The sequence below is a fragment of the Haliotis rufescens genome, unplaced genomic scaffold (assembly GCF_023055435.1).
Source record: "Haliotis rufescens isolate VD_foot unplaced genomic scaffold, xgHalRufe1.0.p SCAF_59, whole genome shotgun sequence".
In the NCBI taxonomy this organism is placed as follows: Eukaryota; Metazoa; Mollusca; class Gastropoda; order Lepetellida; family Haliotidae; genus Haliotis; species Haliotis rufescens.
Window position 1 is genome coordinate 830,166 of NW_025964323.1, and position 16,291 is coordinate 846,456.

The following is a 16,291-nucleotide window of genomic DNA, read 5'->3' on the forward strand; positions in this document are numbered from 1 at the left end:
GGCAATGTGTGTTCGAATTCCGGACAGGACTAAACCAGAGAAAGTATGAAAATCTGTACTTTACTAAGAAAGTGTTATCCCAAATATAACGCTAACATTTGTTACATTTGACCACTTTCTAATTATAAATGGCATTGTGTGTTAATATCTATTATGTTTACAACATTATAACACATAGCTATTACAGTTTGGAATAATAATTTCTGCTGTTTTTCTATTTCGAGTCAACTATTCTCTCTGTGATAGAATTGAAACACAATGCTCGTGGAATTATCAAAACACAAAATTTCTTTAAATGTAGTTATTGCGAGTTTTTACTAAGTGATATTGCTATATCAAAATGACACATACAGTGTGTGATCCACAAAGAAAGATCTATAGTAAATATTTGATTTTAAGTAACATACCATGGACATTGATGTATATGTGTCTAATAACGCACTTACAAGTACATACATGTGCATCACAGTAGTATTTATCAAACAACTTTTTATGCCAGGACAATATGCACGTAGATTTACACACGACACTGGACACAATGCAAGTTGATCTGAAGTTGAATATTTATATCAAAAACAGTAATAACGTACTATATTATGGCAGGAATATTTTAAAAACCGTGTTTAAATGAATGGTGTTGGGTGAGGGGACATACAGTTTAACGTCGAGCGCGCGCACGGGTGTATGTGTGTGTGTGTGTGTGTGTGTGTGTGTGTGTGTGTGTGTGTGTGTGTGTGAGAGAGAGAGAGAGAGAGTGTGTGTGTGCGTGTGTGTTGCTCTTTGTACTAATGTCCTCGCCACTCGAAATAGAATCACGAAGTATCGCCATTATTTTACGAAGATAATTGCGTGTGTTCTAATATTTATGAAGTGAAAACAGCAGGGAGCAGAAGCAATTAATGAATGTTACAGACATGACAAGAATCGCAAAGTGCGCTTTTCAAGAAATATCCAGTTTGCTTGGGATAAACATCATCAATGCCTTTTGAACACGTGGTTATAATCCGGGTTAAAATTAAGGGTCTGCAGTTTGGTGTCTGTGAGTGAGTGAGTATGGTTTTACGCCGCTTTTAGCAATATTCCAGCAATATCACGGCGGGGGGCACCAGAAATGAGCTTCACACATTGTACCCATGTCGGGAATCGACCCCGGGTCTTCGGCGTGGCATGCGAACGCTTTAACCACTAGGCTACCCGACCGCCCCTTTTTGGTGTCTGTGAGCGGCTGTGTTCAGCAGGACGTGCAGCGTGCGTCCATTACCAGCACGAACTGAAAGAAAACGAAACGTGCAGATGTATCTAAAGCGATACTTATCTAGTTCGAGACGCACTCACTGCTTGGTACAACTAAACACGTCTACATCTTTAAGTAAACGGCAAGTTCAAACATAAACAGGTATCGCGTCTTTTGAAATTTATTTCTGAATGAAACCATACACCAGTTTCCAAAATACCTTAAAATATGGTACTTGTTGTTACCCTGCCTGGCGTTCGGCATTAAGAGGGTTAAACAAGGACAGGTTGGCACGGAGTCAGTTTACTGTGCCTGAGAGGGGTAACAATGTTAAACAGCGGTAGTGGTTCATGTATCTCATTGGGCTAGCACTACAAAATCAACATTACACGGACAAGTGCAAGCAGCCACGCTTACAAATGAATGCACGTCGCTATATAATTGCAATAAACCTGAACGTCACGTTAAACCCCAATTGCACCTCACCTCCCCTATTCAGGTGCGATATTCAGCACACAAGGTCATCGACTCTTTCAAACTGTGAAAAGATTGGGTTGTTATTTGGTATGTGAGAAAGTGTTGTCATAAATTCACTGCTGAGCCAAACCCTGACGACGTATTTGCATTTCCAGATCCTGACCTACTTTTACTGCACTGTCATCGAGCTTGCATAAGTGTTGGGATTCACTACATAAGCTCAAAGGTTGCTCCTATTTCATATATACAGTGTTGATATTGAGTGAACCTTAGAATCAAACCAACAGAAGACAGAACACCGTCAAAAGCTTGCGGGTACAGCTTGACTTTGATCAACATGTTGACCGTAAGGTAGGCGAGAATGACCGTTTGGACCATTTTATAATCCTGCAAACACGATAATCACATATCGCGATACCATATCCCGCGATACGAGGTTCGTATCGGTAGGTCATGTATTATATCGATAGTACGAGGTACATGTGTCCATAGCGGGTTGTTCGGGATTTTACGAAGTGAAACCTCTCGTCGTGTTTACTTTTCTTTAAACGGTTGTAAGAGATAGTTTGTTTCAGAATAACACCTGAGCCCCGTTTCACAAAGCTATCTTAATTAGCTCATAGGTGATCGTAACTCCCTTACTTTAACGCTGGCTTACGATACTCGTAGCGCTAAGATCGCTTTGTGGGACGGAGCCCTGATCTGTGTTGGAAGGTTCCAAAGCCTTCGTAATAATTAGTTTCATGATGTCAATGCAGTTACACTGTACTGTACTCGTGAACCATTTAAGTTAAGTTCCTGTTTATGTTTGTCCGTTTCCAACAGATTTGCCGCTTTCTTCACATGCATTGGGGTGATCTATGGCCATAGCGGGTACAGGGACATGATACCCAATGGCTACACCCTGCCCAACCCTTGTGTGACCGGGGAGCTGTGGCATGGGGTGGGGCATCTGAATCCCGGGGGTGGAGGTGACACAAATCATTTCGGCATTGATTTTGCAAACCAGGGCAGAATGGTGAGAAAATATAACTGAGGATTTTTTTGTAAGATAAAGTGTTAACGAGAGCATGAACGCTGAACACACTTACCTGTGAATGTTGATATTCATGATCATTTCCCGATATACATTGCTTCGCGTTTCCCATTTGTTCCCATGTGTTGATGTTTATATCACTGTTTGCATCTTCATGTTTTCACGTGAACGATAAAGTCTGTCTGGTGAGGTCGAACACGAACAGACGTAACGTAAGAGAGTGAGTGAGTTGTTTTTAACACCGCTTTGAACAGGAATTGATTAATATTACGGCACGTCAGCTTGTGGGAAGAAGGACGGATAAAATGTACGTAACAACTAAGGATCATTATCAGGCATTTAGCCTTCGATCATCGGATCATGCTACTCCTAAGGGACGCAACCCTACTTGGCAATTTGCCATGATTTAGACGATTAGGCCATCCATGCCAACACATTCGCAAAAAAAATAAAAAAATAAAACTTTTTCCTGTCCATACAGTGGGCTAATGTGTGTAACATGGACTCTGATGGTGATGGGATGACCAATGGTCAAGAGCTGGGTGACCCACAGTGCATGTGGACAAGAGGAGCCACGCCCGCAAGGACAACTGGACTCACACACCCAGGTAAGTACAACGATGGAACTTGATAGGAGTCTGGGTTCTCTTTGTTAGTGTTTATTCATCTCTAAAGGTTAAAACACAGTTCGGTATTCTGCTAACAGTTTACCCAATTTAAACTGATCAGTGGTTCGATAACAATATATATTATCAACACCAAGTTAGGTACTCATGTACAATGAAACGTGATAGCAGACTTCTCTTGGTTTCTATGGGTGAGGTAGGGATATCGAACCACCGACCTTCAACTCTCAGGTCAACGCTTTAACCACTAGACCACAGAGGTGGTCTCTTTGTTGGTAAACATTCAATCAGGCTAAAACTTCTTTCAGTAGCGATTTATCCTGATCAGTGGTTAGATAACAATCTAGTCATATCCAAACAATATGTTATTCCAAAATAACGTTGTTGATGACAGTTATCTTGCTACATTGTGTATGTTTAGTTGTAATCTTCGCCAAAGGCCTGCTATCACAGTCCAAGGAACCAAGAAAACTCTATTTTGTTATTGTGTTTGTTTGTTTGTTGTTTAACGCCGCACTCAGCAATATTCCAGCTATATGACGGTGGTCTGTAAATAACCGAGTCTCGACCAGACAATCCAGGGATTGACATTATGAGCATGGATCCACGCAATTGGGATACGATGACATGCATCAACCAAGTCAGCGAGCCTGACCACCCGATCCCGTTAGTCGCCTCTTACGACAAGTATAGTCGCCTTTTACGGAAAGCATGGGTTGCTGAAGATCTCTTCTACCCCGGATCTTCTTATTGTGAAATTAATACTCTAACGCTAATCAAATGAACGTGAGGGATATCGTTTTAGGAACCACTACTCGAGGAATATACTTGACGCGATATACCCATGGTAGGATCTCGTTTACATTTGTGGGAAGCATAGATAAATGAAACTATCGATATCCAAGAATATATTTATGTTGTGGTGACCATACGTACACATATTCCAATGTTATTATTTGTTTGTTTGTTGATTAAAGCTGCGGTCGACAATATTCATGATGGCGTCTCGACCTGTAAACAATCGAGCCTGGATCAGACAATCAAGTGATTTTGAGACAGTGCATGTTCAGGTCACGCTGGGCTTGGATGCTGTTGTGGGCTGTCCTCCAGAAAGTATAACATCTAATATACGTAATTTATAGCGAGCGTCATGTATTGACCAGAGAATTCATTTCAGGTTTTTGTGATACCTCTTCAAGTCAGACGTGTGCTGGACTCATCACAGCTCCGTGTACAAGTTCTAAATTCAACTGTACAGCAACTACAGAAACAGGTACGTGATAACATATTGTCACAGAACATCCCAGAGAGAGAGAGAGAGATAGAGAGAGAGAGAGAGAGAGAGAGAGAGAGAGAGAGAGAGAGAGAGAGAGAGAGAGAGAGAGAGAGAGAGAGAGAGAGGGTGAGACAGAAAGAGAGTGTGTGAGAGAAGAGAGTGTTTTAAATTCAACTGTACAGCAACTACAGAAACAGGTACGTGATAACATATTGTCACAGAACATCCCAGAGAGAGAGAGAGATAGAGAGAGAGAGAGAGAGAGGGTGAGACAGAAAGAGAGTGTGTGAGAGAAGAGAGTGTTTTAAATTCAACTGTACAGCAACTACAGAAAAAGGTACGTGATAAGATATTGTCACAGAACATCCCAGAGAGAGAGAGATAGAGAGAGAGAGAGAGAGAGAAAGAGAGAGAGGGAGAGAGAGAGAGAGAGGGTGAGACAGAAAGAGAGTGTGTGAGAGTAGAGAGTGTTTTAAATTCAACTGTACAGCAACTACAGAAAAAGGTACGTGATAAGATATTGTCACAGAACATCCCAGAGAGATAGACAGAGAGAGAGAGAGAGAGAGAGAGAGAGAGAGAGAGAGATTGAAAGAGGGTGTGAGAGAAGAGAGAGTTCTTAATTCAACTGTACAGCAACTACAGAAACATGTACGTGATGATATATTGTAACAGAATATCCCACAGAGAGAGAGAGAGAGAGAGAGAGAGAGAGTGAGAGAGAGAGAGAGTGAGATTGAAAGAGGGTGTGTGAGAGAAGAGAGTGTTCTAAATTCAACTGTACAGCAACTACAGAAACAGGTACGTGATGATATATTGTCACAGAACATCCCACAGAGAGAGAGAGAGAGAGAGAGAGAGAGAAAGAAAGAGAGACAGAGAGAGGGAGAGCGACAGAGAGAGTGTGTGTGAGAGAAGAGAGCGACAGAGAGATACAGACAGAGCGAAATAGGGAGAAGGGGAGGAGGATTATGAAATTCCAGCCTTTGCGTTTGCATATTAATCCTTTTCCCCTTTGCAGGAGTCCAAAAACAGATTATGAAGATTCCACGAACAGCAGTACCTGACAAGGAAACCACTTATGTGTGCATGACCTTTGACCTGGACCAATCACAGGATTACCACCTGATTGCCACAGAACCGGAAATAGACAACGTTAACGTCGTGCACCATATCATCCTTTATGGATGTGGTGATAATGGTAAATATAAACTATTTATTCCCGTTTTACCAAATAATTTGTTTTATTTATGCCCAGTAATACATATAAAATGTTAAATGCGTCTGGCGTGTAATTCTGTGACGACTGAGTGAACTTGTGTGTCGCCCGTCTTGAGCGGGAGTGGGAATATTATCTGTTTCACCATACTGGTAACATGATTGATCATTTGTGCATGTATATGCCCTGCTCATGCACATACTACTACTTCTAATTCTGACAAATTTCCAACAAAGGGTCCGATACTTATTGCTCTTCCCGAGCAGTAAAATTCCAAACTGGAAGTTACATACACAAATATCCAATAACAGTCCTCTTGAGGAGGCGTTTGAGTCAGCCGTCAAAGTCGCCGCAATCCGCTGCTTCTCTTACGCGTATCAAAATACCTACTGAAGGTTAAGGTGATTGCACATGGACAGTAGTGGATTCATATTAATTCACTTTATCCACAAATGATATCTGACAACTGCTGAATTATACACCATTTTGACCCGTAACATGTTGGGTTCATATTGACTATATGTATGATTTCCGTCCTTGCAGCGCCTGTGATCACAAGTCCACAAGAGTGCGGACAGTCTATGCCTGCATGCCAGGAAGGCATTGGGTTCTGGACGGTTGGTATGCCTGGTCAGTGTCTCCATAAAGAAGCTGGCTTTAGAATTGGCAAAACTGGCTACAACAGGGTTCTCCTTCAGGTACACAAAATACTTACTCTTATTCATAGGTGAGGTGAGGTGAGGTAAGGTGAAATTGGGTTTAACGTCGCGTCCAAGATTATTGCACTTAAATAGCAACGTGCATCCACGTATGTGAGTGTGTTTGTGTGGCTGCTTGTACTGGTTCGGACTGATGCCGATGTATAGTGCTAGCACACTGAGATACCATGCCGCAGTTTAACATGAATACCGACTCCGAGCCGACCAGTCCTTGTTTTAGCCACTTAATACCGAGCGCCAGAGAGGGTAACAACAAGTTCCATCTTTTAACGTCTTTTCGTATGACGCGGCCGGAGATCGAACCCCAAATCTTCCCCTCTCCGGGCGGACGCTCTACTCCTAGACCACGGAGACGGCCTACTCTTATTCATAACGTAATTATGCAAGTGAAACCATTTCAACTCATTCCGGTTAACATCTAAGAGTTTGTGTTTGTTGTTTAACGCTATATATTTTCCCAGCTATATGACGGCGGCCTGTACATCATCGAGTCTAAACCAGAGATTGATATTATGTGCAACGTCGGAGCATGGTGAGCCACCAGGCCTGACCACCCGAAACATTTGGTCGCCTCGTATGACAGACATATAAATACTAACCCGGAATCCCCGCCGGGTACTTGTAAGAGTATTCATGTAGTTGATATCTGATATTAGCCATCTCCCCGGCCTAGATGCGGTTTGGTAGCCTTGTGCATAAAACCCATGATTGGTGAGCCAGCTGTATGATCCGGAATAGTTATAACGTGGAGAAGAATATAACTCGACCGATATCCCTTCTCAGATGTGCACCCTGAACGTCAGTCAATGATCGTCAGTAGGTACTCATCATAACCTCTCTGTCATTTACAGTCCGTTTGGCTCCAAATGAGATCCATGAATCGCAAAATAACTTACAATCGGGAATAGTCTATTAAATGTCAATACGGTATACGGCAATGAATTCCCCGTACCCAAAACTATCTGCTGTTTGTTATTTTTATTCCCATCTCTGGAAAAAAGGTTGTTTAAGAAAGTATCATATTGTTATGTATACAAGTTCGCATCTTGGACAGCGACGTCGCCAAAAAAGTGACTTGCCTGGCGCTCGGCACTAAGAGTATAAAACAAGGACTGTTCGGCTCGGAGTCAGTGTACTGTGTCTGAGTGGGAAGTCATCTCGTGGATCAGTGCACTTTTAACCGGCCTTTACCCGGACCAGGTTATGTCCGGATCAGTCGCTATATAAGTGCAATAAACATGAAGGCGACTTCAAACCTTATTTCCCATCACCTCACCTCATTGCCATGTACAACTGAGGCGCAAAAATATCAAAGGAACGCATATGAAAGCTGTAAGCACCCTTTGGGTTTCTAGGAAATTAGAATGCCCAGCACCGACTTATTGTCATAGAGAACAACCGACCAGTGAACAATGGGTTGGGACAATGTGAGACCCGGCCGGTTGTGTACCATCGTATTAAGATGGCATGGATTGGTGTTCATGCTATCACCCACTAGTTACTCTGTTGTCTGGTTACGTAACGGCACAGACGTCATACTACATTGGAGTAAGCGTGCAGGTATGGTTTTACGACGCCTTTTGTAATATTGGATATCTCATTTTACGTATGTGTTTTTGCTTCAGTTTCACTGGAACAACCCTGAAAGAACATCTGACAAGATGGATGGTTCTGGCCTTAGCATCTACTACACGTCCAACCTTCGCCCCAACGACGCGGGACTGTTTTGGACAGGAGAAACCAACCTTGTTATCCCGCCTGGACGGAGCAGGACCGTGGTCGAATCCATGTGTCCTTCACGGTGCACCAACAAGATCCTGAGCGACACCATATATATCATAGGGGGATTCAACCATATGCATTACAGAGGTAGGTTATTCATGCAGGAGGCACAGCCATTCGTTGTTCCCCGTGTTGCATAGGCCAACAATCTGTTGGTTGATTCCATGATTCACCCTGATTATGTTTGTTAGCACCACATATCAGCTGATGTCACATGGTTTGGTGTCGTCACTGAGTTTCAGTGAACTATCCCTAAGTTTCACCACTATTGCTTTTTACGCCTGATGGAATCTGTGGCAAAACTGACAATCATCTGGCTTTGACTTTTTATATTTATATATGTTATAACTGAATTTATAGCTAAAATGGATAGAATTATCATTAAACCGCCCGCGTGTTATCAGAAATCAGCGGGCCACTGTAACTTGATAATGCCCTCATATTGCTTGACGACGGGCCATTATCATGCCCGTTGTTAGGTGACGTCATAGGGTAGGGATAGGTGACGTCACGTTCAATAGGGACGTCATCTGGTTTGTTATATGACGTTTCCGTATTTGTAAAGTGGGTCAGTGACATTTGTGTTGATTGCAGTAAATGTTTCAAAACCGATATTGTTGTTTCTTTGTATTTGATAACAAATTCCAAACATTTTAGCTATAATAACGGTAACGCTCTTTTTCAGGGCATTATCATTTGTAGAAGCCCTCAGTCTTTCAAATGCCCTCCTTCGTCGGGCAGTTAATGGAAGACCTCGGGCTTCTGCAAATGATAATGCCCTGAAAAAGATCGTTACCCTTATATTACCTTGAATATTGTTCCTCCAGGTGTAGCACAGACGGTGGAACTCTTTAGCGGAGGCGAGAGGCGGTATCTCACTAATCAACTGAACTACAGCTACGACAACCCCAAAAGCATGACGTAAGGCTCTTCAAAATTCATCAGAATTTTAGTTACACACGTGGGAAACATGAATTTGAACAAACGTTATCGTTCGTTAACATGTCGGGAAGTAACTACAGTAAAACCTCGTTAACTTGGCAACCTCGCTTTCCCTGACGTATTATAAATAATGACCGCTGAGCCAGACTTCAAAGTGAGGGTTGTAGAGGAGGGACATATGTGTCCTTGTGGCATCCAGGGGGTTAAACCCTTAGGCGTAGGGAGGAGGTCATAGGAGCTGCTACCAAGGTAAAGGTCATTATTTGCTATTCAAAGCTCGTTTATTAAAACATGTATTTGTATGACATACTGACTGATATTACTATTTAATGACATTAGCACAACACACCTCAAATATATACCCTCGCGTAACCTTGATTTGTAGATATAAGGAAAGTCCACCGAAGTTCGTAGTTTAAATGTAAGATTTTATGTTGTATACTCACTAACCTTTTCATTCATCTATTCGACGAAACGAAATTGCCGCAATCCACTTTCTATCCCACAGATATGATCCGCCAGTGGCTATTCGCCGCGGTGATTCCTTGAAGACGACTTGTGTATACCAATCTCTGTCTGCTACAAAGACCACCTTCTACGGTTTTTCCATAAGTAACGAGATGTGTTATGGCACCTTCACGTACTACCCCAAAAGGGCCAGCAGCAATAGCAATTGTGTTACTTGGAAGACTATCAACAACTGTGACGTAGAAGGGGGAGCAATCATGGGTTGTAGGATTGCCGAGTTCTTCAACAACTCACACCCTAACACTAAAATGGTTATGGACAAGGTAACTTATATAACTCATCAAACAGCCATATATGTCTTTATATAACACATTCAAATCATCAACGCCAGAGAAAAATAAGTCTCAGTTATCTGCCGAAACGATTCCATTTGGCGAAGAAGGCAAAATGGTAATAAAAATTATATGAATGGATCACAAATCAGTGATGATGCCAGGTGTTCGCGAAAAGGATAAGAATGTCCGGCCAGTCGCCGTCTGGTGAAACCTATGCAAGTTGGCCTATACGTATATCATAACGTTATGATGTTGACGTTACGCCACTTCCTTGTCACGTCAACATTACCCCACTGAAAGTCAAGTGGCGGGCACAAGATAATCACCAAATATATGTCTTTGCCATTTGTGAGCTCGTATTGAGACCTGAGGTATGGTGATGTACAAGTTCATTCAGCTTGTGAAAACCAGTACTAATGACACAACTTCAAGGAAGTGCCCTTTGTTGCAGAGCTGCAGTTCTGTTGTTTAAATCTTATGGTAGACTTGTGGAGAACATTTCCAAATTTGACGCATCAAAATTGCAATTCCATATTTTGACTTGTACAATATGTTCCCGTGTTTTCTCAGGTGAACTGTTAACTTGTCTTTGCGTGTGTTTGTGACAGATGCCACCGGTATGGCAGGAGACGCCCACCGTTTCGCGAACCACCAATATCATCACTCTTTTAATAGTGATCCATAAATACATGACCATAGTCGAGTCGGAATCGAACACTGAGCTCTGCTCATTGAAAAGTTTTTTTCACTTATTAAACATGAACTGAGGAGGCTAGTCATACTTTGTTTCAGTTGTAATGTCTTGGTATGTTAAAATGTACTTGAACTGGAAGAAAATACTTAATTTGTCAGAAAGACATTTCGTACAACGTTGTTACGACTTGAAGACAAAGTTTAAAAGCGAAGGTTTACTCAGAACGGTACGTACAGAACTATATTGTGAAATCAATGAATAAACACAGAAGATAAGTGAACAACCAACAACTTATATTGAAACCGGATTAGGATTACAGTTATAAAAGACAATACAGTGGTTCAGAAATGTGGCAACGGCAATATATAATCGGCCTTATCACATATGTCAGTTCACTCATGAATGTTCAGAACTTGCCACAGTCGAACGCCTAGCATGAGGCTTGTGCCCCGTTCTTGAATCGAGGAAATAGTGTTGGAAGCTGGCAAAAGAGTTAAGGCTTTTCGAAAGGTATTCTTTCCACACAGGGCAAGTAGATATGTTGCAATTGCAAGTCTAGATATAGACGGCCTCGAATATGCCTCGTCTCGCTCTTGTGTACAGCCAGCCTTCTAGAAACTGTTACCTCGCGAGGCATCTCAAATGAAGAAGTATGTCGGAAGTGAATGAATGTTTGAAACAAACTCCTTACTGCGGAGCTCTCTATGCCGGGAAGATAACGAAGGTGGAACTTGGACTGAGGAATGTCACTCTCAATAGCGAGCTCACGTGGAAGTTTCACAATAGGTCATCAGAACATTTTACGTGCGTTTCAATCTGCTGCCACCAACAATCATCATCTACACACTTCCTGCATCAACTGCCTAGACTGAACATATGCATCTAAAGCTAAAACTACAACATGTACCGGTTTGGTTTAATGTTATACGCAGCTATTCACAAACATAACGTATGACAGCAACAACAATAAATTTCGCAATATTCAAAATTATACGATTGGTTTTAGAACTCATTACCTTCACTTGATCAGAAACATGAAAATTAATAAAGTATAGTTGGTAATAATGAATATTCTGCCGTCAGGAATTATTCCTACTGATACATGCATGTATAAAATCAGTAAAGATCGTCAAAGACCCCAAATAATCTGAAAGTAATTACTACTTAATTTTAAGTTGAATCAAAAGGTCCGCTGCAAACTTGGGGAGCATCCATTGAATTCCAGGAGGGAATGGGGAGACGGGAGTGTGTTCTAAAAATATACTCAAGATCCAACATGTGAATTACTGAATAAACTTGCATGTATCTCTTATTGTAGGAAAAGTAATAATGTGCCCTTTTTGCACATTATCTTTACGTGTCTAGAAAATGCAGTTGGTTACATTTAGAAAAAAACAAAACTGAACACATGTTGATTGTGTTGGACATTAAACTAATATTGAAAAAACTCCAACAATAATTACCCCACAATACCAACTGAACATGAAATGATTTCTCCTCAGAAACTTTACTACGGAAGTTATTCCCCTTTGGCGTAATAATTAAAGACATTGACTTGTTGCATTAGAGACGTTTTATTTTTCAGGTGTTGGACAACTGTAATCCCTTCGGTGGATGTCGCCAGGAATGTCCTGCAGCTATTGCTGAGGCCGAGAAGCATCCTTGCCTTGTCAAGGGTGTAATACAAGACTATCTGTTGACCTTGAGGTCCCGAAACCCAGATCTCAAAACAACCAAATTTGTAGCTGCCTTTGGATCTTGCTCATGCAAGAAGGACGACGACAACGGTGGCTTCCCAACTCACACTGGTGGAACAGCATCTGTTGACGCTCTTGTGTCAACGGTTGTCCTTGCATTCTGCACAGTCTTACTTTTGTAGACAACTCCATGTGTGTTTGTTTCCACCGTTGTAAACTGTATCTGCATAATATTTATATACGAAAGTCTGCTAGGTCCATTTAGGGGCGTCGGGGTAGCCTCGTGGTTAAAGCGTTCGCTCGTCACGCCGAAGGCCCGGGTTCGACTCCCTTCATTTGTACAATGTGTGAAACCCATTGCCCCCGCCGTGATATTGCTGTAATATTACTGAAAGCGGCCGAAAACCATACTCACTCACTACTAGGCCCATCATGATATTACATTGAATTTGTAAGGGATGTTCAGCAAATTGGATGAAAGAACATGTACTAGTCATAGTGTCTTGAAAATAAATTCAATTTAAACATTTATTACTGGATATGTTCCAAAAGTTCAAATAATTAATGTATATATATATTACATGGACTTTCTGAGATGGGCCTAAAAGTCTGGCGTATCATCATTATGGAGTGGATTAATTCCGCTATCTGTTAAATTGAATAAACGAGAAGCAGAATTTATAATAATCACATCAATGTGTGCATGCTATGAGAATTCCTTTAGTCATGATTTATATCGGCATGCAAAACTCACACATTATTTATCAGGCGCTGCCATGGAACCGATACAGCCACAGCTTCACTTCAAACAGAGCACTTTGTGAATCTTTGAGAACATTTTGAGCACGTCTTAAACAATAGTCTCTTTGTCATGCTCAGTTGTATTCTCAACCAAAAGCCAGTACTCTTTTTGTTTTCTTTACATTTTCTGAAGCTGAGCCAATGTTAAAAACACACTAAATGATAGAATAGCTTAAGTTTGAGGACATATCGTTTACGGATATGTAATTTGTGAAATAATTGCAAAATAAATAATTCGGCTTTTTAATTAGAAGTCGGCCGAAAAGCAGCAATGTCTGTGGGTTTTGCCGACAAATATTACAGTCAGTATCGATTATGAGACGATCAAAAGTTCATGGTTAACTCGTTATATTATATGTGCGCTTCAACAAACGACTCTATCATAATTATTTTAATTACAAAACATTATTTCGAGGTAGTGAGTCAGTTGTTTTGTTGTTGTTCACTTTTAGTTGAGGGGCAAAAGAAACTATACCTCTCAGGTGATTTTATCATATAGTTGATATTCAATTGAAAATATCTTTAGTTAGCTATGTTAAATGCAAAACATGAACTGTACTGTCGCTAAGTCAGCACTCAAAAAATACTTCTACACGTTTTTTGTCTAAACTATAATTAAATTTAACATTTAATACTTTAACAAACAAAATGATTCGCATAATGCACAACTGCTGATGGGTATCATACTATTAGTCATCGTATCTTTGCAAACACATAGACTTGCATTCAAACATGGTAGAGGCCATGTGGTTGCATATTCATTTTTTATCCAAGCCTTCATTGAACCATATTTTTTCTACACAACATTACCCAGCCACAGATTACATTCTACAAACTGTTGCTGGATTGAGTGATGTTAAATAGATACAATAAAATTTTACAACAGTTCTTTCAAATTACATTAAAACAATATTGGTATACTTTGCCCCTTAGTTTATCTCCCAAATAGGACATGAAGAAAGTCAGACATTTCACCGTAACGTGTGTGAATAATCAAATATTGTATGGCAGAACTACTGAAATTTGAAATGGGATACAAATAATGTGAAACAAACATAATCTTTAAAAAGGCAGGCATAGAGCTATGAGAGAGGTGCTTCTATATCAGACGAAGAAGAATCACACGCATGAGAAGATGTAGACAATGGAGAAAGGACTGAGATGAGGAGGACAAGAGAGGAAAGAACAGTGAGAGGAGGAATAGCGGAAGGGGAAGTGGTGGGAACAGAGGAAAGAAAGACGAAAAAAAAAACCGAGTAGAAAGAAGTAAAGAAGTGAGAGGATACTGAGGAAGTAGGAGTAGAAAGAGGAGAGACTTCTTAGGAGGACTTATTAAGATCAAAACGGACGAGCAAGACGGGAAGTAGAACATTAAGACGAGGGAAGGCCACAAGAAACAAGGATGAGGAGAAGACAATAAAGGATCCGAAGGAATATGAGAAGACGACGAAGGAAGATGAGAAGATAAAATGAGCGAAAATATGGGAAATAAGAGCAGGATGAGACAAGTTGAAAAGCAGGATGGGAGGGATAGCATGTATAAAGAAAAAGGCTGTAGAAGTATAAGATGCAGGAGAGGAAGTAAGAAGCCGAAGAAGATGAAGACCGGAAGAGCGAAACGAGGCGTAGGACAACGATGGGGAAGTAGGAATATTAAAGAAAGATGAAAGAAGTGTAGGAAAAGAAGATGGAGGCGAAGAAAAACTCGCACTTTTTTCTCAGTATCACATATTGTACAGGTTGTGATTTCGAAATGAACAGTTCACACTCAGGAGTGGTACCGGGGTAAATTATTAATGTAAGTTTTTTCAACGTGTTTACAGTTTAATATATTTATATAATAGTGAGCAATGGCTAGGGGAAGGAACATTTGAAAAGATCAATTATTTTTTGAATATGGAATACCATACAAATAAAATAAAGACTCATACCAAATAAAAACGGGCCTTGGTATCATATTATACATAGAATCCGTTTCATCCGCTTGAATAAGGAAAGAAAACCCGGTGTCAATCGTTGATGGTGATATTCGCATTTCCTAAAACGTTATCGTTTCTTTCTCCTTGACACTTGACAGAACATACATGTATATCTCCGAAAGCTGACAGTCGGTGTAAGGGAAAACAGTCCATCGTAGAACGATGTACCTAGTCTATGTACAATACGAGATCAACACCCGTAAAACACGGCACCAAGCACCATGAGGGGACACGAAGAATTATTGGACCTATGTACTCATTTCTACGGGAACCAAATTCTACGTTACAGCAGCCATATCAGAAATACCATCCAAGAGGCCTTAAACATAATACACTCAGTCAGTCCTATCATATGTTCTTAAATATCACACGGCTTCCGTGGTGTAGTGGATAGAGCGTCTGTCCGAAGAGCGGAAGGTCGGTGGTTCGATCCCATGACCTCGTCATATCACAAGACGTTACAAGATCGTTGTTGCGCTGCCTGAATCTCGGTACAAAGGGGATAAAACAAGGACTGGCCGGATCGGAGACGATGTGTTATGTGTCTGAGTGGGATATCCATGTGGCATGGTATCTCAGTGGGCTAACACAATAAAACCGACATAAGTCCGGACTCATGCAAGCGGTCATTTACACACGTAAATACATGTCGCTATACAATTTGAAGCATTCTTGAAACCCCTTAAGAAAATCAACTAAGCCTCGTAAGGTTTCATTCTGCTCCGCACGTAACTATCAAGACGTTTGACTGCCAGTCAGAACGAATAATTTCCAAATTCATTCTAGTTTGCGTGATAAAGTCACTCAGGGGTAGATCAATAGAGGGATTACCTTGACCCTCCCACTGAAGCAGTGAATGAGTGTGTGAGGGGTACCGCCTCAAGGAACAGTAGTCCAGATATATCACGGCATAAAAGCTTTACTTGGGAGGAAAACTTCAAGTTATGATGCATGTCTCAGACGTTTGCCACCTTGGTGAAACCCACTAGCACAGGTATGGTGCTGA

General features: G+C 41.1%; 1 protein-coding gene across 1 annotated transcript; it reads left to right on the forward strand.

Annotated features, from left to right (window-relative positions):
• Nucleotides 1-1,823: 1,823 nt before the first annotated feature.
• On the forward strand, nucleotides 1,824-13,034 carry LOC124142798. Its single transcript, XM_046511459.2, has 10 exons — nucleotides 1,824-2,062; nucleotides 2,537-2,729; nucleotides 3,229-3,355; nucleotides 4,551-4,646; nucleotides 5,671-5,850; nucleotides 6,412-6,566; nucleotides 8,213-8,456; nucleotides 9,197-9,290; nucleotides 9,820-10,102; nucleotides 12,394-13,034. The coding sequence occupies exons 1-10, from the start codon at nucleotides 2,049-2,051 to the stop codon at nucleotides 12,685-12,687; spliced, it is 1,680 nt and encodes a 559-aa protein (XP_046367415.2). The 5' UTR covers nucleotides 1,824-2,048; the 3' UTR covers nucleotides 12,688-13,034.
• Nucleotides 13,035-16,291: the final 3,257 nt, after the last annotated feature.